Source organism: Manis pentadactyla, chromosome 8 (assembly GCF_030020395.1).
Source record: "Manis pentadactyla isolate mManPen7 chromosome 8, mManPen7.hap1, whole genome shotgun sequence".
Taxonomy (NCBI): Eukaryota; Metazoa; Chordata; class Mammalia; order Pholidota; family Manidae; genus Manis; species Manis pentadactyla.
Window position 1 is genome coordinate 126637119 of NC_080026.1, and position 26905 is coordinate 126664023.

General features: G+C 46.7%; 1 protein-coding gene across 5 annotated transcripts in view; it reads right to left on the reverse strand.

Annotated features, from left to right (window-relative positions):
* Nucleotides 1-26905, reverse strand: part of GFRA1 (GDNF family receptor alpha 1) — a 205948-nt gene that overhangs the window by 23442 nt on the left and 155601 nt on the right. For all 5 annotated transcript variants that reach the window (XM_036898800.2, XM_036898803.2, XM_036898802.2 and 2 more), the window contains 3 exons: nt 9710-9819; nt 6947-7081; nt 3065-3246 (listed from right to left, as the gene is read on the reverse strand). In XM_036898800.2, coding sequence (XP_036754695.2) covers nt 3065-3246; nt 6947-7081; nt 9710-9819 — 427 coding nt within the window. The remainder of the gene's footprint in view (nt 1-3064; nt 3247-6946; nt 7082-9709; nt 9820-26905) is intronic.

A 26905-nucleotide genomic window follows, 5' to 3' on the forward strand; every position in this document is an offset into this window, starting at 1 on the left:
CAGAGAGACAAATACTGCATGACCTCCTTTTCTATTTTTCACTTCCTCCTCTCTGGCCACTGCTCATTCAAAGGAAGAGATAGGTTGTCCAAGGTCAAAGCAAGAGTACACTGGCCTCAGAGTCAGAAATCCTGGCCCCCCCAGAGACTTTGTGATCTCAGGTAAGTCTCTAGGCTCTCCCTGCCTCAGTTGCCTCATTTGGAAAAGGGAAGGATGTCTGTCCTACCTGACTCAGGGGCTTCTGTGAAGAGTGAAGGGCACAGAGCATGTGAAATATCTTGAAAAATAAAACCCACTCCCCACCTGTTAGTGCTAATTCACCCCAATGTCCCCGAGTCCACCACCACTCAAGCAAGTCACACATCACCAGCCATTGTATGTAAAGGGACCCAGGGGCCAACTGACTTGGGATCAGGCATTGCATGGGACGTTTCTAGAGCACCATTCTGGAAAGTTCACTGTGCCCCACGCACTCAAGCATCACCCCACTGAATCCTCTCAGCTGCAGTTCTGGAGATGAGGAACCTGATGCTGGTGAGGCCGAGAGCTGGGGTTGCCCTCGCCCCCTGCTTCACACGTGCACAAGCAAGTGTTAGTGGTGTGGTGGTCTTCTTCAGCAGAAAGGCAAGGTTTTTTGGAACCCTTAATGGTGCCCTGGAAGTGCAATGCTGTTTAGCTCTAAGAAACCTGAATTGTGTGTGTGTGTCACAGGGAAGAGGGGTGTGGCCACCTCCCACCCCATTCTTTGGTAAGCCTACACCTCCATCATGCTCTGCCAAGAAGCTTAATGGCAACCATGAGGTAAACATCATTTAAAATTTTACTTTGCCCCTCTATTTATAAGGCAGAGCTCCTATCACTCATACAGGGGAAGGAAAGGTGCCATTTCTTGGGAATACAGCTCACGTGTCCCCTGACGTTGCCAGGGCAACCCTGCAGCTGCCGTATAGAGTCTTCCTTGCAGGGACACATGTTGGGAAGATCTGGGTTGGAGGTGAAATACTGTGTGCACAAAGCATGCCTGCACCACGGGAAGCAGCAGTCAGGCGCTGTGATGGGCGGGGCACAGGGTGGGAGGGCAGAAGCTCCTTAAGGCTGACAGACTCCTTTTTTTGTGGGGGAAACCAATTTCAAGGAATTTCCAATAAGGTCTGTCCTTCTGAGATGTCATCTATTAGCTTAGTCTGACCCTCCAAAATGTTGACAAGCTGCATCTTGCCCACTATTTATAAGTTCACTGAGGGGAGACTTTTTTTTTTGAATGCCCATCTTCATGAAGTTTCTACAACCCAGGAATTTAAAAACAGGCTGAACACTGCCTCTGCAGTCATGCCATGTGCACTTAGACACGTGCAGGAAAGAACCTGGTTTTCCTACAGCCAGATCTTGCTTCCACCAGTCAGAAACCAACTCTGGCCCACTGTTAGCACATTCTGAAACAGGGTCCTTATCCCCCATTTGGCCATTTGTCTTTACTGAGGCTTTGTGCCGGTCATTTCCCCTCCTTGAACGTCAGGGCTCTGCTGTAGATGGAGATGCCACAGTACTCCCTAAGCCTCCTCCTCATTCTGGCATCTTCTGCACAGTGCTTTGGAGATGGGAAGAGCTCAGGAAATGCTTTAGAATATGAAGAACATCTGGTTGACGTTAGGCTGTACGGCTTCCCTCCCTGTCTTCTCCTTAGTGTTTTTTTTGCGTGTGTCTGTCTGAGGGTATGTTTTGGGCGGGGGGTGTGGGAGGGTGGTTGGAGACCCAGGAGGAGAGAGGAGAGAGACCAGCGCGCAGATGAATGACATGTAGGGTATCCCAGAAGAAGAGAGGAAACTGGATGAGAAGAGTGTGGTAACGCTGGCCCAGTACTTTCTAGGGAAGAAAGTGGGCTGTGGGTCAAGAAGGTGTTTGGCAAAAGGTTTCTGGAGCGCGTTGTGGTGAGGCTGATCCTTGGCAGGAGTTGGGGGTGGAGAAGAGGGAGGATGTAGTCCAGTGACAAGTGTTAAGTGACAGCACAGTGCTTGGCACAAGTTCCCTTCCCCAGCATGGCAGAAGGCAGAAGTCACCATGTGGCTGTCACTGCCCTCATGACACAGGAAGACCCATGGAAGGAGCACGAGGCTCCTGGCATCCCAGCACTGCTCCTGTGACTCACTAGCTTGAGCAAAAAAAGTATCATCTCGCCGGGCCCGTATGTGCTCAAATAAGAACAAGGCTAATAATGATCCTATAATAATAGCACCTCTCCCATAGCCATCAGGAGGATAATATCCAAAGTGGTAAAGTATGTGAAAATACTTTGTGCACATATCAGTATATAATGTCATGCCAAATTGCTGAAGACTCGTTACTATGAAAAAAATCAGTGAAAAGGCAGAATAAACACTCTGCTTTGACTAAAGTCAGGAAACCACCACTAGCCCTATGTCTTATGGCTCTGCCCTTGGAGATCTGGATCAACCCCAGCGAAGTCTCCTGGCCATTCTCATTGGACTCTATTCACACGGGGGTTTTGCAGGGCAGCTCCTTACAGCTCCTCTTTCCATGGAAAGCATTTCTGCTGCTTCTTGAAAAATAAGCCCATATGGGACTTGCCACCTGGGTTAACACTTCACTAGGTACACTGTCTCTGGCCTTCCCTTAGATGGAGTTAGAGACTCCACATCACGTCTACATGGCTGTGATGGCCACCAACCCAAGAGCTCCTTCTTTTTCAAGATGCTTTGTAGAGAAGGCAGAATGAATACCCAACTCAACTCCACCAGCCCATGAACACAAAGTTTAAGGATTCATCTGCCCAGCCCCCTCTTTCTACAAGTGAAGACAAGGCTAGATAAACGTGCCTTGACCACAGCCACATCCCCAGTCAATGGGAGTCAGTTCCAGAGTCCACCTTTCTTTCCACTCTACGGTATTTCACAATCTCCTCTCAGAATGGTTAAAATGCATTTTTAAGATTCAAACCTGAGCAGCACTCCATCATTCATGATCCATCCCCAAATACATTTTGGAAAATGAGTCTGCATTTCCCTGAGACGTGAGCTCCAGCAGAGAGTCCAGCCCACCTTCTTACCTGTAAATTTGCACAAGGTGGTAAGACATGAGTGGGGATTTCATTCTCAGACCCTGCTGGCCCCAGGGGCTTGTTCTTGACCCGAAAGGCTGTGGTGGTGGTGGCAGTGGTGGTTTGAACAGGGAGGGCTGGCTGCCACACAGTCACATCGGAGCCATTGCCAAAGGCTTGAATTGCATTTTCTGCAGTAAAACAGGAGGAAATCCAATTTCAAAGTCAAGCCGCAAATGTAACAGACAGGATGCATGAAGCCAAAGAGGCTCACTAGAAGTTCTGATTACAGCACTGGACTTCTCTGACAAAACCCAGCCATCCAGCCACCTTACACATGCTCAGAACCAGCCACTGGCGCAGGTGCTCAAAAATCAACTCATTTATTAAGCGCTGATCTGGACACTTAGCTATGCTTCAAGTGCAACAAATATTGTGTTCCTATTTATGTATCAGGTGCCAAGCAAGACCCTTGCCCTGAGATTCTCACCAATTGAGCCCTTTGACACCTGCCTCAGACCTGTTATTTGGGGTCACAATCACTGTTCCGACTTCCAAGAAAATCCTTGTGTTCTGTCAAAATTCTATATTAAAAGCAAACTAATGAGTACTTTTGCTTCTTAAATACCACATGCGTAATTATGAGGTGACTCAGTGGCATGCACACTAATGTGGCAAGCAGTAACATCAAATAGCAAAAAATGTGATTCCTATGACAGAGCACCTACCACAAGGCGGGCACTGCTCCAAGCAGAGATGTAACTAATTTCATTAAAAGAAAAACCTACCCCAAACCTCATTAATATAGAGGGAAAATTTAAGTAAGATGATTCTTTTCCCTTTCTGCTCCCAGTCTTCTGAAACAAAATCTGCATAATTAGGCAGGAACAGCCCTGCTTAAATGAAAAGTTTAAAATGTAAAACTTTAAAAGCTTATTACAATTTCATGGGATTAGATTGTTTTTATGGCAGGAGTAAATTGGTTGTATGTTGCTCCCCTCCCCAAAATGAATTAAAAACAGTTTTTAATCAGGTCCTCAGGGATTTGGTCTGGATTTAGGAATTTTTTATTTCATATTAATTGTATAAGAAATCAGACTCTTCCGTTTGGCATCTGAATGTGCAAATTGTGAATATATGACTCTTAGCTGGCATTTTTTGATATACAAGACAGAATAATTTTAAGCCTAATCGTCCTCTTCAAAGTGGCATTTTTGTTCTAAAGCTGTTATCCTTTAAGTTCAGCAAATTGGAAGCTTGTTTTCCAAAACTTCACATTTTTTAGACTGTGAGAAACAGCTTCAAATTAATATGGATGCTTTTTATGTTCCTAGCCATGTTACATGGCTTATGGGTGGGTAGAATGTAGAGAAAAATGTCCATGGGGGGCTGTTTCCTTGAGTGACCCCAAACAAGAACCAAACCCTTCCTTTTTCTTGTGACGACATGTAGATTCAAGAGACCCTTGCCATTTACTGAAACTACCTGTGTTTCCCAGTGTGTTTGCCTTGCCACGTGGGGAGGCTGTTGGCCTGCTCAGTCATTCATTCAGATGACAATGGCACATCTACTCAGCGCCAGGCACTGCTCTCTGCTGAGGCTACAGCAGTGGACCATAATGACAGTGACAAAGGACAAGAATCTCTGCCCTCATGAAGGCCACATTCTGGTTGGAGAGGCAAAGAAGTGAGATATATAATACATTAGGTGGTAAGAAATGCTTGGAGAAAATTGAAGCAGGGGTGAGAATGGAGAGCTGCCGCTGAGATACTGTGGTCCAGGGAGGTAAAGGTGGCACCTGAAGAAGGACTTGAATGGCAATGGTTGATATCTCACCTCCACCTCCTGCTCGTTCTTCTCTCTCCCCTCACCTCTGCCTTGCTCTTTAGCTTAAAAAATAACTGTTTCCTCCCCAGTAACCAGAAGTAAACAATAGGTTAAAGTCATGTTCATGATAGAAGAATCTGGAAGAAATTTGCTAATCTGAAATTAGCAGAATTGGGTTAATGCATTTGGGTTGGAATTTATAAATTCCCAATGCCTTCTACTCTGGGGCCTTGTGCAAGAGAGGGAATTTACAGTTTTGTTTTCAGTGGGCTGTGCTGCTTCTAATCAAAGCATAAATGGGATGACTATGTAAAATCCTGGCTGGCATCAGTCCCTGTCGAAGACCAAATGCATTTATTTTATTGAAGTTATTAGTAATAAGATACCAGGCTATTCTCCCCTTCACCAAAATATTATTAGACATTAGACATTAAAAATTAGGGGGAAACCTTAATTTCTCTGTGAGGGCAGTTTTCCAGCCAGCATGAGTATAATCTTTTCTCACACCGACCTCTATTGTCATTGCTTTATCTTCATTAAAGCTTGTATTCTGCCAGAAAAGCATACAGGATATGAAAAAGAGGATATATATTCTTTCTTTTTTAAGTCAAGACCAAACAAAAGGTCCAAGATGCAGATTCATGGTATGCCTATTATCTTGCCAAACGTCTCCATGCTTCAGACTAGTTTTATGGGTTTCAATTTATGTAAGTGTCCAAAAGCTTGTTTTTGTTTTAAGATGATCAAAGCATTTTGTTATAGCCACAAGATTCAAGGACCTAGTGAGCAAATCACTTAGATTTGTCTTTTCAACAAAGGAAACAATGAGAAGCCATTACAAGTAATACTTAAAGGTTTGCCCATGTGTGGATTGTAAGTGGTCAGCTAATTCTTTAGAAATTGGTCACTGCAGAACTGAGCATCACGGAGAAACTGTCACTTGAGGACACAGCTTTTACAAGGGCGGTTGAACCTTGTTTCCTAGAAATTTGGTCCACACCTTCCACAAGGAAGTCACATCTGGTCCCTGATGTACAGGCATATGTTCTTGTCTAATGGGCCCTCAATAGCAGGCATGACACCAAAGTTCTTGGGGGGCTAGAGGGCTGCAGAAGGAACTCCAGCTTGGGATCCAATCTCGGGCATGGATGGTCTACATAAGTATCAACCATTTACTCAACTGTGAAATGGAGATGATAATACCTATATCTCTTAGGATTCTTGTGCAGATTACAGTAAATGAGATAATGTATTTAATATATTCGCCATAGAGTGAGTTGAAGGCACCCAGTAAATTAATGGTGGCTGCCACCACATGTGAGTGAGGTACTCAGACATCTCAGCTGGACCACTACCTTGAGTGCACATCTTGTTGGACAGAAGGGAGACGCACATGGTCTGATGAATGCCCATCGTTGACACATGCAGATTTCTCTCTATCCCTCTCCCTTTGGGAAACACACTTCCAAATTGCCTAAAGGACACTGCAATAATAACTGATACTATTTCTAAGCAGGAGCCCCGCCGCCAGCCACCCAGGGCTCATCTACGACTCCTGGGATCAGGGACTTCCTGAGGCTCCTGGCTGCACGGCCAGCTCACCCCAGTCGAGGACTGTAGCTTCTCCTCCGAGCCAACCCTGAATATCTAAGGGGCTATTGATGTTCACACTCTAATTTTTCTCAGACAGCCTTTGGAGGCCTACCCCCATCTACATCTGAGCTTCTCACACAGTATATTGTGCCCAGGTTTTAAGATTCTTTGGAACAGACTTTGTGCTGGTTGCCAAGATCAAAATTTGATCTGTATGCAGAAGTGTTCTTTCCCACATAATGTGTCCTCCATTATTTGCATCGCTCGCTCTCTCAGGCCTTTGGATTCTCAGTCTTGGCAGCACTGTTCATCCCTTGCCCTGTTCCCTGTGGCACTCGGCAGTGAGGCCAAAACGATCTGGAATCACAGTCAGAGCCCAGCCGGAAGAAGAGGGACAGGGAGAGAGAGGAGGCAGGCACAGGGCTGAGCTCAGAGAAGAAAACGTGTGTTTCCTATTTTTTTTTAACTCACTAAGACATGTATTGTCCTTGAAGAAATTCAAAAATTTCAAGCACTCCTCCAGGTCATTCCCGCTATTGCTGCAGTCGCACCACGGGGCCACGCTGAGGCTGCTCGAGTCTATGTAGTTGGGGGTCATGACTGTGCCTGAAAGAGTGAAAACAAGGCCTTTTAATTCGCATGTGACAACAGAGACTGTTCTATCGCCTCAAAAGAAACAAACGTTCCTCTGATGGTGAATGCACTGTGGATAATTACAAACATTGTGTTTGCTGAGTGGCAAATTATGGTAAGCAGTGCATTGTCTTGGCAATTTATCTTAAGCACATAAAATAATTTACACATTTACTTAAAAAATTGTAACAGAACTCCCTAAGCTGCACTTAAGGTATTTTTTTTTCATGCCCAAATGGTATGGATGTCATGGAGTAGGAGAGAGAATTAACTTAGAATGCATGAGTTGCCAAATCCCTTGCATTTTCTTAAGAATGTTATTAATCTTCATAAATAGAGCGAGCTGGTTTTACATATCTTAAAAATCCTTTCAGGACTTTGAATCCACTTCCCTCGGAAGCAAATGGCTTCTTCAGAGTAACACTGGGAAGCTCAGAAGCTATCCGTATGGGTTACCCCACATCCTGAAGGTATATAACGAGGCCTCTGCTCACCAAACTCTCAACTTATTTAAAGTTTTCCAAGATGTGAAGGAATTGGAAATTAACAGTGAAAATTCCTTCAGCCAATGGCTCCTAGAGTATTGTTGCAATAGTTCTCAAAAGTCTTCAAAGACATGCTGGGTGGTCTCTTGTCTACATCTTGTATTCATGGTTTTGCTGATGAGTTCTGTACTGGTGCATAAATGCACTGATATTTAATACAACCCAAATGTCTCCTGGGTGGCTCACACCAGGCAATGCCTACTCATGCCAAGGAGCCTTCTGTTTTTATATACTGTGTGGAAGTAAGAAGCAATAGGCAATCAGTGATCCACAGGATATATATGGTTCACAAACAGAAAAAAAAAAGTTCTTTGTATGCTCTTCTGGGTCAAGGACATATCTTCTTTGCCCTGCATTCCTTACTGACTTGAACTATAATACCCCATTATACCCTGGGATGAGAACTTTGACCCACAGCAGAGAGCAAGTCCCTAACTTTGGGTGACAAAGGCCCAGGCATCCCCAGCACTGAGCAGAGAGGTTAAAATGTGTTTGCTAAGCATCCACTATATTCCTGGTGCCATAGTGGGTCCCTGGCATATGGAAGAAATAAACAAGCTCTGTCCTGAGAGAAGGTAGAGCCCAATGACCAGCATGGAGGGAGAGATCTGGACCCAAGAGGGACATAAATTTTGGTCTATGGAATGCATTGCCTCGACCTTAAGTTTACTTCCTTGAATGATGAGGATTTCACCATCCTCAAAAACGATATGGTTGGCCAAGCCGGACATACTGGGCAGCACTGTGCTCTGGTCATTTGTGGAGTACTGAACGAGCATGAATGCCCGGAAGGGTGTGACCTAAGGTGTTGGTACTGATCACATCTGGGGCTGGAGTTCTAGATCCTTAATATTATCTCCTTTGGGCTTCTCTGTACTTTTTTAAAACTTTTTACAATGAGCACAGCTTAATTATTTCCATTATTTCTTAAACCTATAATTCCATAGTTGGTAAGTAATTCCTACTAGAAATGAAATGATTTAAGAACAGAGAGCGAATGCAAATTTGGAACACTGACTTAAGGGAGATACACTCATTGGGCATACCCATAGTAAATAACTGGTGCAGGGTAGAACCCAAGAGGGCTCAGGTATCCTTCCAAAAAACATTGCGATGAGTACACAGACACTGTGATACTCCTGTGTGAAGGCCGGTTGTTGGTTTTCCCAGCAACTCTTGCTGAAGACGTTCTGGTGGCAAAGAATTTAGTCTGTGCTGTCTTTCTTAGTGGGAAGTTCTTCCTGCCTGGTGACTGGTGTGATTCTGGCAGGAATACACACTCTGGCTAAGCCATGATGCTTCTGACAAGCGTGAGTCCCCTCACGCCTCCACGGCCTTCAGTATGTGTTCATTCTCAGATGTCAGTGGTGACAGGCCTGCTACCTGGCACAGCTGTCTCTCCTGCCTGCCTCCGTTTATCCCTGGAGACAAAGCTGACTCACTTCAGGCCCCCTCCCAGCTCACCGGTGCCTTAACGCACTGCTCTGAATGCTCAGAAGCTGCTCCTCTAAAGCCTCAAATCTTAAAAGACAGAAAATACTGTTTCTGCTATGTCTGTTCTCAGGAAAAAAAAAAAAAATTAGGCTAAATCACCCCCTGCATACCAGGAGCTGAATTACCAAGAATATTCATGGAGAGAAGGACCCCAGTATTTAGGAGTCTTATTTCTGGGAAACAGCCTTTATGATTTCCCCAGACGGAATGACTTCCAACTTCCCTAATTCAATTAACTTGGTTTGACTTGCTTCCCTCTGACATCCCCACACTTATTTCCTCTTTTTGTTCTGCGTGGTCAGTTCTCCAGCTGAGATGCTTCTCGGGTCTTCACACTTGTAGTCTTGCTTCTCTTTAAGAATCCCTGCTTCCTGCTTTTGCCTTTGCACGTTCATTATCCTCTTTTCTTCTTTTTTTTTTTTTTAACAGGCGAGTCCTAAGGGGCCTAACATCAAAACCCCAGCACAGAGAGCTAGTAGGAGATTTGACTTTCACAGACTCCAGCGGAAACAGTCTGTATTTGTAAACCGACTTTTCTCCATCTCCCTTCTCCCCCTCTTACCAATAAGTCCTGAGTAGGCAAGCAGGCAGTCAGCATAGTTTTCCTTTAGACAGCTGCTGGCAGACCTTGACTCCGGTTGGCAGTTGGTAAAAAAATCCGCAAGGCGTGATCTGCAGTAGGAAGAAAGAGGGAGGGTGTCTTTTAAAATATCCTAAGCTTCTGACATAATTTTTCTTTATTCCTTTGCTGATATGATTTTTTCCACAACAAAAAAATACAGAAAACGAGAACTCTTAAAATGTCATCATCGTCTCTCATACAACCCCTGATGACCCTCCCCCCCCCCCGAAAGGGTCTACTTATTTGCAAAGAAGCCGTCAGGGCCTGTAACTGGAGAAATCTAGGTGCTTTGAAGTTTCTGCTCAATATTTATTTCTGACTAGACTTATTTGCATCTTTAGGAAATATGCTCTCTCCACACTCACCAGAGGGCCACACTGGGAAAATATTTACTTTATACAGAAACATGTCCCTTGCATCAAAACAGGATTGCACAGTCCATCTGCTCCCGTAATTCCTACTGGCTTTAAAAATACGGGTATCTCTCTTACAAGTCATCTCTCATCCACCAACCCAGGGGACAGTGATGTACTCCAGCCAAGTGACCCTGAGGAGGAGCTCGCCTTCTTGGCACTGAAGGGAGAAGCAGGAGGGACAGGCAGCGCTGGCTCTGGGGGGGCGGCGGTGTGTCTGCGTGGGCGCGGGGGACCTGCAGTGGGAGGCGGAGCCTGGCGGGGGGCCGACCAAAGGGCAGCCTGTGTCTGCGGTTTGGGAGCTCTCCAGGGTTGGTGCTGAAGCTGCAGAGACCCCAAAGTGGTGAGGGGTCCAGGCACACTGGTTTCAGTAGGAAGAGGGCTCTTTGGGGCCAAAAAATGGCCATTTTTCAATCTGAAGCAGATGTTGTTGGAGAAATCCTGCATGAGAGCCAGGCCACCTCTGAGGTCATCTCAGTAGACAACAGCCCTGCTTCTATATGAAGAACACAATGGACTTCAAGAGGATTCAAATTACCCAACAATTATGAAGACAATGCATGGCTCTCTCGGCTCCCTTCTCTTTAGCTCACTCAGGATGGCAGCCAGAACACCCAGCGCTATTCTCACGTCTTTCCCCACAAGAAACTGTACTTCCTTAGCATACTTGTGACATAAACTTATGTGTATGCTTATGTTGGTGAGGCAGAACAAGGTAGGATGTGTGGAGATCACAGAGGTTTGCAGAGGGCCAGTAGGGAGCACATATGTGTGTCCTTTTACTACAACTTTAACTAGAAGGAGATTAAAAAGCCTAATGAAATTGTCTCAGGTCACAGCACACCGCAAAGGCTGCACTGGTGTTCGTGTGGTCTCTCCATGTGTGTGAGTCTCCCCGTGTGTGCTGATCTGGGCACCCCGTGTGTCGGGCCTGGTTTCTTCTCCGTGAATCCCAGGGGCAGGTGCTGGGGCTCAGCCTTATTTTCTTTGCACAGCACCTGACACTCCTCAGAGAGGCTCTTCATAATGCTTCCCAAGCAGGGCCATGTGCTGAAGCTAAGCGGCTTGGCAGATCGTCCAAATGAGGCTTGTGTGTGTGCCTGGCTCTGTCCCACAGTCTGAGCCTAGCTGGTGTTTACAACTCTAATTGAACACACTGAAGGGCATGAAACCTGGCCATTCTCTATAGTCTGGTTAAAGGATTTATTTTTCAGAGGAAATCCCTAAAGGTGGCTCAGGCTTACTCAACTGGCTCCAGGGGCATCCAGCTTGGATTGAGTGTTAATTTCAGAAGAATTTTCCTGGTTGTGAAAGTTAATGATCTAGTGCTATGGGGCTTCTAACTTGCAGAGGCCAAATGCATTTCAGGAAGCTGGAGTTTCAGTTGTGCACACAACCCGAATAGCTCTCTGAGCCGGCAGCCCCAAGCTCCCTGCCCATCCCCTGGAGATGGACAGAAGGTCGCTCTGTCACTGAGTCTCCTGTTTCTTGTAGTCTCTTGAGTGGACTATTAACTGAACGGCACTGTGATGCGGATTACCATCCTTCAGCGTGAGGCTAATGCCACCAGACTCATTTTGCTTAACAACCTCAGAATTGACTCACAACTGGACTCTGGAATGAAAGGCTAATTGAGTCAGTCTGCTACAGAGAGCATAACCCTGATCAAGAGGATAAAACCAGATAGTCTGCTCTCAGCAGAACCCCAGTCAGGCTGGTTTCCGAGAGAAGATTGTCAGCACAGATCCTGGTCCTAAGATGAACACAGCCAGCAGCTGGAAAGAGAGTTTCAAAGGAATGGTGAGCACATGCGCACTGCTAAAACATAACACTCCCTGGTCTTCTCACATTTACCCATGTCCCCCTGACATTTATACTTGAAGACAAGGTGGTCACTTCAATGAAGAATTCACGTTTTACAAACAGAATAACGGAAGTAAAAAGTGCATACTTCACCACTGGCCGACTGGTAAATCTTCAGGAATTTTGCGGGGCGGTTAACATCACAATGGCAGCCCAGATGCCACCTTGGTGGGACCATGATAACCAGCAAATACTACAAATCAGGGCTTTGTGTTTTTCTTGGAGAATCAAGACGTGCCCGATCCCGCTGCCGAAGCACACGCCGTGTCATGGGAGTTGAGCCCCAGACCTTCTGGGACTGGCTTCCCCTCCCACCCCCACCACCTTTGGGCCAATGAGATGGGGTACCCATTAACCTCTGGTCTCTTATACTTCCCAGAGGGAGAAAACTGTTCTCCCACAAAAGGTCTCCCTTCTCAGCATCTTCTCTTACTGACATGGTCCTCTGGAATCTCTCAAAGCAACATGTCCAACGGTCACACTGATTGACAGAGCGGCTGAGTTCTTGTCCTTTCCATGGACTGAACAGCATGTCAAGTGCTTTTGATATAATGATGAATACTTTCCCTGTCCCTGAACTCAAATAATCAGCAGTCTAGAAGCTGAGAGAAGTAAGTGAAAGGATTACAATACTACAGTGGCTAGTTTATGACACAAGGTAGGAAAGGCTGTTAATAAAAATAATACCTCACATGAATGAAGTGTTTATTATATATCAGTTATGTCTTTACACACTTGATATTTTTTCCCGACAACTCCAATAAGGTAGGAGCTATTATTTTATTATCCTAATTTTACAGAGGACGAACCCTCAGCTTAGTAAGTTTAGATGAGAGTAAAATAGTAAGTAGTAGAACCAGGATTTAAAACCAGACATTCTGATCCTACAACTCAAGCTTTTAGCACTACACAGCTGCAAAAGCTATTCTCAGCGAGGCCATGATACTGGGACTGAGACTTGAAGGATGGGTAGGACTGTCAAGTAAAGTGCAGGAGTGTGCTCCAGGCAGATGCAAGCAGGGTATGATGACGTAACTGCGTTCATAATATTCCCAGGGTAACAAGAATGGAATGTCTGTGCCAGATACTGATTTAAGTGCTCAACATATTTTCACACACTTAATTCCCACAACAACCTTAGTAGGTGATACTATTGGTCTATTTTACAGACGAAGAAAGTTGAGTCAAAGAGAGCTTAAGGACCACCCTCCAGGGTGTAGAGCCTCTTGGTGGAGCTGGAATGTGGCCATGTTCAATCCGACTAGGACCAGAGATCATCTGCAATCACTCCACTTCAAGCAGGCATCATCCAGAAAGCTGTGAGTCATGCACGCGGGCTGCCCGGGCCGCAGGAGGCAGATGGTGAGTGAAGGCTGATGGCGCTGGCAAGGCTGTGAAGAGCCTCGAATGACCTAGAGTTGGGATTTTAACCTAAAAGCAGTGGGAGCCCCTGAAGGATTTTAAGCAGAGAAGTGACACCATCAGATCTGCATATTAGGAAGACTCTTACGTCTCTCAGTTTTTCAACAAAGATTGGCTTAAGCCCCACTGTGTGCCCTCACTGTGCAAGCAGCAGGCCAGAGGTGGAGGACGGTCTCCTGGGAAGCCACAGGCAGCAGGAAGAAGCAAGGGCAGGAAGAAGAGGGAGCAACAAGGTGTGCTGAGGGGTGGGTGTCACTAGGAGGAAGTCCCCACTGCAGAAAGGACAGAACCGAGGCGTGGGCAGCTCATCAGACAGAGGTGGTGTGGGCAGAGCGCAGGGGAGACCAGGTCGGCAAGGGAGACAGTGAGGGGGGCTGTGGCTGTCCTGAGTGCATGGCACCATGGGGCACCAAGCATCTAGCAGGCCGTTAGAATGCCAGTCCTTCACTTGACCAGCCACCAACCCAGACCTGAGCACCTGCCCCTAACCCCAGCTTGCCAGGCCAGCCCTGCCTGCACATAATTCCCCTGCCCACCCAGGCTAAGTGTCACACTGGAACCTGTTTCAATGGATCCTCTCCAGCGATCCAAACAAGGAAGCTTAAACATCCAGCGTGGGATTAACAAAGAAATTACCCAGCCGGATTTCTTCTGGAGACATGAAATCTCCATGACTACTGCAGTGATGAACCTGATTGTTTTCCTCGGAGAACACGAAAAGGAAATGAATAGGCACTAATGTAGAAATGCATCTCCCTCCGAGAGAAAATTTCCCACCCTAAAGAAGAGGGAAAAAGCTGGCAAATGCCACGTTAGCCTTAGGAAATGTGCTGAAGAGAAAACAGTGGTTTATGCAGAAAATATCATATTAAAGGATGCATGCTGCTAACTGGAAATAGAAAAATGGTTATAACGATAGAATCTAGGAGAATCTTCTCAAACAGCAGATGGTCTTTTGACTGGGGGAAAAAATCATTTACCTACTTTGTAACACTTGTAGGAAAATAGCATTATGGAGAACAGGTTAAGAAAACATACCAGTAACGCCCAGTTTAACTCATCCTGGATTATCCTAATCCTCTAAACGTTTTTTTCCAGGACAAATCCCATACTTGGACACAAGCCACGTGGTTGGTGGAATTGAGCCCTGGATTAAGAGTTGTGAGAACTTGAATGAGATCCAGGCTCTGACACTAATTAAGCAGAATTCCTGAGTATGTTGCTTAACTACTTAACTCTTGGGTTCCCCTCCACTTGAGAACTACAGTCTATGGGACACTCGAAGCTAGTAAAAAGCAGTTGTTAACAAAGCATTATTATTCCCATCCCATGATTCCAGTTTGCCATTAAACGATTTTAGTGTCCAGGCGTTTGGTTTCCCTTGAGCATAGACCGAGGTTTTTCTTGTGGATCTCCTCATCTCACAGACAAGAAAGACAAGGACCAAAGAGGTTAAGCGCCTGCTCAGAGTCATGTGGTGGGTGGTGGCAGATGGCATCGCCTGGAAAAGGAATTGTCAGCCTCCCATAACAACCCTGGAAGGGAGAAGCGCAGAGGGCATTGGACTTCAGTTTCCTCGGGACCTTTTTTAAATGGGCAAGTGTGTAATTACTCTCCCTCTCCCACCATCTGATCAGATTGTTCTGCACCGTTTTCTTCCTAATAATGTTCCACTGACTTTATAGCCTCGGTGAGCACTCTGAATGCACTTCAGGAGCACCGCAGGGGCCGGAGGATACAGACGGAACTCTGCACAGGAGGGTGGTGGGTCCCCTCAGCTTTCTCAAATGGGCCAGTTAGAGGAAACGAAGTATGACAGGCCTGGGAGCGACACATAACTGCTTCTGATCTCAGCCCCACTTTTTCTGCTCTTAGCTCTTTGCCAGTCATTTCACTTCTCAGTTTCTCTACCTGGAGAATGGTGCCAATACTCTCTAAAGTCCCTTTAAACAGCTTCTGTAAGACCTAAAGGACAATTATATAAAGCACATTACCTAGAACCCAGAATACTCACTGCCTAATACATTTTTACTTGCTGTTCCTTCATCTTTTCCCTGGAATTCCTGGTCCATTCCAAAGGCACACAGCAAGCTCAACACAGAAAAAGATACCTTAGTCTGTCTTCCACTGGCCCTTGTATTGCATACCTAGAGTAGGCTCCATCTGTGGAACTGAAGGAACCAACTTTGACTAAAATTTAAGATGTCCAAGGCCAGGAATCCTGTGGTGTTATTTAAGACCTCTTAGTCATATAAGCTCACACACATTTTAAGAGAAGCTACTTTTTTCCCAGGGGTTTAGAGGAAAAAGACATATTTTTAAATGACTAAAATCAGTAAGTTTGTTAATACTACTAATCTCTTATGCAAAATAAAAATAATTTGAAAAACATGCTGCTAATATTAGACCTGGGATGACAGAGCGAGGGCACTGGAATGGTAATTTTCTGGTACAGTGACAAAAAACAGATTTCTCTCTTTCTGTTTATAGAAAATTACCTTAGCCCTTCTTCTCCAGCAGCCTGCTGGCGAGCATATCTGGGAAACATCCTTCAGCAAATCAGAGCCGGTATTAAATACATTTTGCAGGGGGCCTTACTGCTCCCCTCTTTGTGCTGTGTGTGCTGGCCTCCTGGGGTAAAGTGCCAGCATCTGCCTGGGGAAAGGCTGTGGAATTGGGGAGCTCAGGCCACCCTGCAGAAAGCACAGGCCCTCCCCTGCCTGAGAGCAAACATGGCCACTCTGGTGCAAAGACCCTGGGGCAGGTCCACACACCCCAGGCACAGACGCAGAAAGCTCTGCACATCTTATGTTCCAGCCCCTTGACGTGGGGCCCCATTCATTGATGCAATTCTCAGTGACAGCCATACCTCAGCCACATGTTGGAAAAGAGAGCCATCAGGTCTAAGAAGCCTTTGACACTTGCCTAATGCTCTGTATTCTGGAACAATAACCCCTACGGCCAAGTAGGGAACAATGCAGGCTCCCCTCAAAGCCTGCCCACCTTCATCCTGAATCTTAGGAGGCTACAACCTAGTTTAAAAACCCTCCTGTGCCTACTCTCCTCTGGCTACTTGGCACCTGGCCCAGCACGTACAGCCCATGAGGCTGCAGTCGCTGCCCCTGAGCTTGCCCCGCAGGGATGTGTCAAAGCCCAACCTACTGAGGCAGGAGTTCTGGGAGCACAGGTGGAATCACACACAGTTTAAGGCCCTGCGTCCTGCCTGGGATGGTTCTCCAGGCTGAGGGTCCAGAGAAGGCAGGCTGCAGGCAAAAGTGTGATACATTTTAGCTTTCCTCATCACCTCAAACTGCACCATTCCCCCTGAGGAAAGCAGGTCAGCATCCGATCCATCTCAGCATCCTTTGGGAAGCCACCTTGCATGAACACTGACAGCCATCAATCAACATCTGTAGCGCAGCAGACAGGGCTCGACAGCTTATCTCTATGCAACAAATCTGAAAAGCAAGTTATGGTAGCTGGCAAAGGAATTTGCTCCATACCTTGAAGGGGCTCTTGGCAGCCTATGATGGGATGTCCCAGAGGTGCCCTTCAGCCCCTCAGTCAATTTCCCCAAGGCACACACTGATGGCAGTGGTACCAGCAGACTCTAAGTCATAGTGGGAGTGCAGGAACATAGCAAACAACCCTATGGTGCATCGCCAGGTCAAATAAAGTTGCTTTGTGTTATCCATGCTACAACATGCCCATTAGCACAGAAAACCTAGCTTCTTCACTACAGGAAGAAATTGAGGGAGAAATGAATTGGAACTTTCCTGGATGACGAAATTATCATGAAGCTCTCAGATATCCAATAGCTGTCTGTGATGAATATGCTAAAACTCCCTAAGAGTAAATCTTATCCAGAAAGTCCTTTATATTTCTGCAGGAACCTTTAGTAATCAGTTTTGTGACTTTTGGCCACAAGAAGCAATAGAAATCTAGATGTTCAATCAGTCTTTCACCAATAGAACCATCCCTTAAAACTCTGGACCAACCTGCATGAATTTACTTCAAGGAAAATTCTGTGGGCACCTCCACTTTTAGGAGTGAATTACGGAAACTGTGTTAAATTCATCCTGGAACCTAAGCAACTCCAAGTCAACTGCTCAGGAAGCCCAGGCGGCAAAGGTCCCCCACCGTAGCTTCACTTAATTATTGATGCCCATTCTCACTTCAGAAAGAATTTTGAGATGCATTCAGATGTAGCTTTGATGCAAAAGAATAAATGTAGAAATTAGTGAGGGTATTTGGGGCTATAGAAAGATAGTAGTGGTGTAGCCAGGACAAAATGCACACAGACCTCTGGCTGGTTGAAGGCTGATGTTTCACCCTGTGCTTCCTAGCAACCACCAGGAGGAAGGGGGAAACACTAGTTCCACAATTCATGATAGACCAAAAATAGAAGACATCTATGCTCTAGTTCCAGGCACCTGAGACCATGTTACCTGACATGGTAAAAAGGCTTTTACAGATGTGATGATTAAGGCTGTAGATCTTGAGGCAGTGAGAGCGTCCTGGCTTACCCAGGTGCAACCAGTGTAATCACAAGAATCCTTAAAAGCCAAAGAGGGAGGAGAGGTGAGGAGGTCAGAGAGATGCAATGTGAGAAAGACTGGACTGGCCTTTCCTGATTTTGAAGGTGGGAGGAGAGGCCATAAGCCAAGGAATGAGGATGGGCAAAGGCAAGAAATGGATGCGGCCCTAAAGCCTCCAGAAGGGCCTCAGGCCTGCAGGCACCTTGGTGCAGCCCCATGAGACTGAGTGGGACTTCCAGCCTCCAGGACTGTGAGAGGACCTGTTTGTGTGTTAACGCCACCACCTTGTGTTACAGCAGTAAGCCAGCCATAGGTTAAAACACTACTAGAAAGCAGTACACAGAAGAGGTTTTGAATCTAGCATATGAAAATGGACCAGCACTCAAATTTCAATTCAGCCACTTTACTACACATGACATTTTGGCAAGTACCTTCCCTTCTCTGAAGCTTGAATGACAGTAAGCCCTTCAACGCGTTACTGCCAGATTAGGTGTACTTGCCACCTAGCACCTGTTTCTGACTCATCGGCGCTAGTGCCTTCTATTCTGCGTCGTACCAGCCCAGGAGGTCACACTGACCTTGAGACCTCTATGAGGCTCTAGGGTAGAGATGATCACATTGATAATTCCCTTAGAATTCATCTGCTAATAACTTGGCATACAAAACGCTTAGCCTGAGGTCACTGATCAACCTGTTCAAGATCTGTATGTGCTCGATGAACTCACGATTAACATCAGCTATATTCCTGCCATTAAGACCAAAGAGAGATTTCTCCTGGGAAATCTCCTACTTTATAGGTCAATGGAATCCCACCCATGGCCATAGGTCCAGGCAATCTACAGGTCATCCCATGTGGTCCCCATATGTTGCTCTCTGCTGGGCTGGCTGGGGCCAGGGCTGTGTCAGTTTAAGGAGGTGCTGTCTGTACACTCAGAAGGAAGTATGGCACCATGATGTTTATAGGCAGAGAAACTGAACTCTAATCATTTCAGAGAAACACAGGTAAATTCTAGAACTTCTCCCAAATGCTGTCTGACCTCCTTCAGTCAAATCTTGCTTCTTTGGGGGTTCCCAGAAGATGAGAAATTAAAGTTACACCAGCTCTTGACTTTAATAATTTGCAAAACTTCTCCCCCCTGCCCCCACCCCCGAAGGACAAGTACTAAATGCCTCTATGGTACCTGAACCCCAAGCTCCAAGCTCTGCTCAGCAGAGTGTTCATTTTCTTCCCATACATTAAATGTGCCCAGTTTCTTCATGTCCTGAGAGGGGGTGAAGAAAAGCAAAGGCAAATGGATGTCTGAATGGCTAACAGCCTACACGGGCACACAGACTTTAAGCAGAAACATATGAAAATAAGATTTCTTATTAATCTTTAATAGGGTTGCAGACTTCCTAAGGAAAATTATGTTCAATAGTAAATATACTCAAGGTCGTTTTCCTTCCAGGCAAGTTGTTTTAAGGTCAACAGAGACTGAGCTCAGCAAACAACTAGTCCCTAATATCTTCCTTCCCAGATAGGGCGTTGCTCAAGGGAAAAGGAATTGTGTGTTGCACATCAAAAGAATAAATCACTTACTCCAATGCCATCAGATGGTAACTTCCCCTCTTTCACAAAATCCCTATCTCTTCTTAATAATCCATTCTATGTCTAATATATACTGGTCAATAGCGTCCCCTGCCCCAGCCCCAGTTTCTGCACTTTATCTAAAGCTGTCAGCTGAATCTGAACTATGTTTCTCCCTTTATTCTTCAGGACCAGGAGCAGTTTTCCATGAGCCACATTAGCTATTTCCCAATAAACTGTCCCTCAAACACTCCACCCAATGAGATGATCTTAAGGCTTGTGTTGACCCATTCACAGTGATCTCAAGGATCTCTTCTGAGTCCTCCCACCCACTCTCCCCACCAGCTCTGAGCCCCCAGGAAGGGCTCCAGTTTCACCCTTCCTGCCCACCCTTCCTCTCCATCACTTTCTATTTTTCATTTTCACTTTGTTAATAGTCTTGTCTCCAACCATGAGAAGTGAGCACCTAGGGTTATGCCTGGAGTAAAGTAGATGTAGTAAATATTTGTGGATCGGGCAAGTGAATGAATGAATCTAAGGGCCATACAGTATGGCTCCAATCACCTGTAGGTCAGTATTCATCCTGGATGTCTTGGTGTTACACGTTCCACACAGATGAGGAGAAACAGCCCACATCTGGCTGCTCCATTCATGGGGTACTAAAACCAGTACATTTACTCAGAGCCAGTCACTATGTCCCATGCTTCACAGGCCCGTGTCATGTGTAACCTGACCAGCCAGGCTAGCCTTCTTTTATGGCCGAGGACACTGGGACTCAGAAAACATCCAGGCAAAGTCATGGAGCTGGGAAAAGTTAGAGCCAGGTTTTGAAAAGAAGACCAGAGATTCTCAAGCTCGTATTCACCCCCACAGCACCGGAAGAATTAATGTTGGATCTTCATGTTACCGTTCTTGGATGTTTGCTGCCATTCTGATGTGAATTGTGTGCTCAAGAAGCTGATACATGATTTAGATGGATGTGAGTGATATTTACTAGACCCAATAAAGTGTAATGACAGAATTAGTGAGCATTCTTTTTAATAGTGCTCACAGTTGAAAATATAAAAAAATAATGTCTGTTATTACTGTTCATTTGGGCTAAATGCAATCCCACGACACAGCTGTGTGGCGAAGTCCCTTGGCCCAGGCCTTTTCTCATTGAGCACCGTCTCCCAGGCTGCATACCCCATCACCCCAGAGGGTGCCACAGAAGTCAGGAAGTGATGGCTATAGAAAGTGGGCTCCCTAGGCCCCCGGAAGAAGCCAGCTGCCCTCCCAACCAGTCATTTGCTGACTACAGAGACCAATCTTGAGCCTGGAAAGAGAAGGCACCTGGCAGGGGCTGGCCCGGCTGGGACCATCTCTTTGGGCACCTCCCCAGAAAAGCAGACACATATGTGGGCCCTTCCAAGAGCTGTGGGTGCCAGGTTCCAAGGGAAAGCGCATGAGCCCTGAAATCAGACCACGGGTTCAAATCCCAACTGCCCCTGCTCCTGGGTTTTGTCTCTGTATGGCCCCACGTATAAAACGCAGACACTAACAGACCTCCACGGGCTATGGGGAGGAGTAAGGCCCAAAACCCAGTGCCCGGACAGAGCACAGTTCTCAAAGAGGGCTGCAGAGGAATGCCACTGCTACTTCTCTCAAAGGCCTTTCAACGCCGGCCCCATCTCTCCAACCACAGGTGTATGAGGCAGGTGATGGGGCAGGGCTGCTCCTCCTTCACACTAAAGGATAGGCAGAGTGGAATCAAGTGATTCTTGATTCCTCAGGATCCCCAGCCAGGCAGGGCCAGACCCCATATGGGAAGATACTTCAGCTGGGCTCTGGAGGCACCGGGACCAGCACACATTGCCTCCAGGTGGACAAGGAACACTTAGCCTGGCTCCCTCAAGAGGGCGCGCTCCCCTGCGGGCTGGAGTAGAATCCAGTGGACTGGCAAGTATTTGATAGCACCTCTTTATACCCACAAAACACCCCTTTCACGTTCTCTGAGCCAGGAAATGCTGGGAGAAGCCTAGAGAAAGAACCCCGGGCCTGGGGCTTCTGAGATGGGGTGGTTAGGGGCCAGGACAAGAGTGCTCATCTTCAACTATGTAGTCTAGCATCTGGCACAGTGGCTGGCCCAGAATGCCCAGGGGTTCAACAAATGCACCAACCTTACAGTGGCCTCAATCACTAAGCATCTCCAGTGCAAGGTATGTGTGTGAGGTGGTGGTCCCAGTGAAGCAGGGACTAAGATGGACAATGGTCACTTTGGGATATGGAATCTACTACCTTCCTCCCCTGTGACCAGCAGTGAGCTAGGGGTGAGATGGGACTGCATGCTTGTACAGGCTAAGGTTGAAAGGGACCTTGGCTTATGGAATCAGCCCTTTTTGAATCTCTAACATACGCGTGGTTTGCATAATCGGCATCGTGCCTCCACTACAGGCACTGCCCATCCCACGTTCCCTCCTGACAACCAAAGATGCTGCCACCTGGGAGGTGACAAGAAGTGAGTGAAGCATGTCAGCTTTCTTTATCTGAATAGTCAAAGATTGCCCCAATGGTCATTTTGGAAGGACGATTTCTTTTCAAATAATTGCCTTAAAGCCCTCTGTTTTGATTTGCATTTTCAGGTGTAATTCAGCCAAATGAATTCTAATTTCAGGCCAAGTTCAGCCTATGGACACTGACCTGTCTACTTCCTCTATGCGATAAGGGCAAGGCCCTGCCATGCAGTGGGTCTGGCTTGGGCAGTAACTAGACGCACATTAGCCAGGTCTCAGAATCCTTTGTTTCTGAGGAGTTGCTACCCAGGAGGGTATTAGAGCCCTTCACAGTGGATCCCCTCAGCCTTCTGATCAGAGCCCAACCTTGGCAGGGCACAGAAGCTTTCCAAGTATTGTCTCCCACCCCCTGGCCCCCCACACTGGGCTGACAGCCCACACCCCAGTGACAATTGTGCAGTCCTCTCCCCTCTGTCCCGTCCTGAGTCCCAGTGCCCCAAAAGGCTGAGCTGGCTGCCTAGTCCTTTTCATCCTCAGCTTTGCAAACTCCTTTGAGAGCAGGGTGAGGCCCATCAGCCTAGGTTGCCTGGTCAGCATTCTTTATTTCCAGCTAAGTGTGGACTCCCCCAGTAACCCTAGAAATATTCTAGAAATGCAAATTATCATGCCCCACCCAGACCACATGAATCAGAAATGGATCCTGATAGAGGCTAAAGTCCGTGGCACCAGGAAAAGTCCCTGGTACTGCCCCCCACCCCCCGAGGCTGTGCATATATACTCTGTGCTGACAGTTTACTCATCTCCGACCCTCAGGGCCAGAAAAGCACCTGGCATTCCAGTCCTGCTGAGCCAGTGAATGAACCAACCACCAGCCCTTACACTAAGCAAAAAGCAAACTTTCTCAACCATGTACCTTAGTCTTCCCTAAAAATGTTTCAACTTGAACTTATGACCCTGGAACATGGAAGAGGTATTTCCCATTTGCTTTTGTATATTTCCTGAGAGAGGTTTGCTAGCAGGACAGTGTCAGGATCCTTTCCTGGAGTGAATATTCTTGGAGACATGGCCTTCTCTCTCCCTCGACTACCCTATCCTAAGAAGCTCAAAGCAGTTAGATGGAATCAACTCTCCAACAGGAAACTAACTGCTGGGTGCTTGCAAGGAATCTGGAACTTCCAGGTGCCTGCATTTCCAATTCTAAGGGTTATTTCAGGCCCAACATCATTACAACCCTTTAGCTCTCACCGTGTAATGATCACAGAGCAGGAAGAGCAGAAAAGACCTTTCCAATGGTCGAGGTCTACCTGCTACTCTTTTCCCACCCTGACCTGCTGGCGCTGAACAGGTTGGGCACAAGGCAGCCACAACCACACAGACTGCCTTAGTTCAAGAGCACCACAGGTATGTCTGTACACACACATCTTCCACCCAAGATTATTCTGGCACTTTTATCTAGTGCAGCAGTTCTCAAAGTGAGGTCTGTGGACCCTGGCAATCTCAGAGAACCTTTCAGGGTCCATGTCAAAACTATTTTCCCAGCCTACTAAGTTCTTACTTACTTTCTCCTCTTCTTCTCTCACTAGAGTACTGTGGAGTTTATCTAGAGGCCACCTGACATGGGATACTGCAAAAGACGGCATGTGGAAGCAATGGAAGAATCCAGGCATTCCAGTCAGACACTAGATTTGCAGGAGTGTAAGGCAATGCCATGCTTCTGCCTGTATTTTTTTTGTTTTGGAAAATACAGTAATTTTTAATAAAACTGTATTCTGTTATTTGTGGTTAACATGTACAGGCTTCTTGGTGTTATTTTTAAATGACATAATAAGTATGTAAACATTTCTTCAGCTTTGATTCCCAACATGGCAGACATCAGTAGATTTATGCCACTCATAAAAGCCCCTTGGGATCCTCGGAAATTCTGAGAATCTAATGGAGTCCTGAACCAGTGGAGTTTGAAAACCACGGTTTTAAAGAGAAAGGAAATGTATTTTATGGAGGCTTCTGAGGTGGGTTAACTGCCAGGACAAAGTGCTCACCTTTCATTAAGTAGCCTAGCATCTGGCACACAATGGCCAGGGGTTCAACAAATGCACCAACCTTACAGTGACCTTATTTTAAAGGTCTCATATTTTGAATTTTTGTTCTAAAATGAATAAATAAAAGTGAAAACAGTCACCTCCAGTACCCAATTCCACACACCCTGAGTGTCTTAGAAAAATTACAAGGATGGTTTGTAAGATAAGTACACTGTGTCCCAGAAGCAGGCAGCACAGTGTACAGAACCCGGGCTCTGCAGCCTGACAGACCCTCTGTGGAAGTTACTCAAGATCACACCTCCTTATCCATGAAAGGGCACAATAATGACAGCCCCCACTTCCGGGGATGTGGTGAAGTGCTCAGCGCAGCACCTGGCACACAGTAAATGTCAAATAAACGCTGCTCTTCTCGTCATCATCCTCATCGCCGTCCCCGTCATCCACACATTCCTGCCTTGAAGTCCACGGCTCTGCAGAGTCTGGGCTCCTGAGTCCTGCACAACAGCCACACTGCCCCGGGCTGTGGCTTGCCTCCTAATGAGATGATAGGATGATTCACGGCATCCTATCATCTCGCTGGATGAACCACCCAGCGAAGAGGAGCCTTCAGATTCGGTGGCACTGACTCAGTGACTGCCCTTTGCTGGATGGCTCACATCACTGACTCAGACACAAGCACCTCTCAGAACTCTTTATTCACGGTTACTCTAGGTCACTAAAGAAGCACGTGCCCCACGAGGCTGCCAGTGGTTCCCCACTGCCTATTCAGTCTAAACAATAGTGAATCCAGCGCTCCGGCCCCAACCATCTCGCGGCCAGCTCTGTTCATGTCTTACTGTGTATCTTTGTATGTCAATAATTGTCTATTCTGGACAGAAATGTTCTTGAGATGACACGTCCTCCAAACACCCCTAGACTTTGTTTATCCCCACCTCTGCCTCCCTAGATTTTCCTAATGGTGCAAAACTGAGAAGATGGTGAATATAAAGCTTGGCAACCCGGCCTCACATAACAGCATTGGCATTTCCACACGCTGTAAATGCTGTGGGTGCATAGTGTGTAAAGCAGCAAGAATCTGCCCTCTCCACCCACAAACCCTACTTTAAAGGTCTCGGTCTACTATTGGGGGCATTGTTACACTGGCTTGCTTTGTCCTCTATGATAAACACTTGTGGAAAGAGCGAGGGAGAATGAGGCACATACTTCTTGAGTGTCTGCTGTATTAGGCAGCAGGCGCCATGCGGATGTGTGTCCATAGATATCGCACTTAATCCTCACAGCTACCCCTGAAGATGGAGTCATTACCTCCACTTAGAGACATGCACTAAGGGTCGAACGTGTTCTAGAACTAGTAGAACCGGATGAGAGCCCAGGTCTGCCTCAGTCACAAACACACTGACAGTAACTGTGGAAGGCAAAAAAAAGTCCCAACTCCAGCTTGGTATGGTACTTTCCACACTGATGGTTTTTAAAAAAATTTTTGTTTATCTTGGATGCAGAATTTTCTGCATAATTAATCACTTTTGGAAATCATGGAGCAATTTCCCATTCACTGAGTTGGAAATGCCCCATAGAAATGTAAATGCCAATGGGACTGTAGGATACCTGTAACACCTGTGTGGGGTCTGGGGTATCCCTGGACGGACCAGGACTCCAAGCCTGGCTATGAGACTGGCGTGCTCATCACACATGACAGCCATCTGGCAAATGAGGCACAGATTTTCCCACCCAAAAATGAGACTGCTCTGGGCCCAGGCTATGGTGCTGTGTCAACTGCAAACCATGCATGACCAAAAGAAGACGTCTTTTCTCCTATGGGGCCAGCATAGAAGCTGTTCAGTCTCAGCTTATGGGGCCAGCATGCCGGCCAGCATAGATGCTCTTGGGCCCTAAAGGCCACTGGCCTGGATGAGGGGGCAGCGCTCTAGGAATACTGGGGTCTCCCCTCTTCCCATTCTTTACTCAGTGGATAAGACACATAAGAAAGAAGAGCTGTATGAAATGGAAACATCTCCTTCCCTTGGAACTAGAAAAGAAAAAGACTGCAAAATATATGTGGCTGTGTTTAGGTCTGGGCTTAAGGGGAAGCTAGATTACCCTGCCTGTGCCCTTCGTGGGTCCCAGTATGGGAAATGCCACTGGGCAGAGCAGAAGGGCCCTTCTGAAGAGGAACAAGCTGCACAGAGCAGCAGACGAGAGCAACTGGGGTCTTTCTAAGTTGCCCTGGGTCTTAGACAAGGAGGTCTGAAGTGCAGGATCCCAGAGACCACCCCCCCTCCAGTCCCCCACCTGCCCCCTGCAGTGCTTCTGGGAATGAATCCAGGTCTCTCACTCCCTGTACCTCTTACCAGCACCGCATACTCAAGGTCCAGTCCACAGACAGCGGCATTCCCAGGATTAACGGAATGACCAGAGGGCAGGGAGAAGGTAGGAAGGCAAACACCTGGATGACCCCAACCTGGTGACATGATCATGGATCATTTAGAGCTGGTTGTCACTCTGTGACAGCAAGAAGTTCATCTCCTGTGAGATACACAGCCAGGTCCCTGATATCTGCTGCCTTGGGGTAAGTGAGGGTCAAGGACTCTGAGTTCCAGTGACAGTTCAGCGGGGAATGATGGAATCCAACCAGGTTGACGGGCGCATGATTTACACTTCTAGGACCCTTGGGTCAAATGGACTGTGTTCAATAAATGTGCCCCAAGGGAATGACTAAGTTAATAATAACAATAATAATAATATTAATAGCCAGTGCAGTCTGAGAGGATATTTTTTCCTATTTGTAGACACGACTCTTGCAAT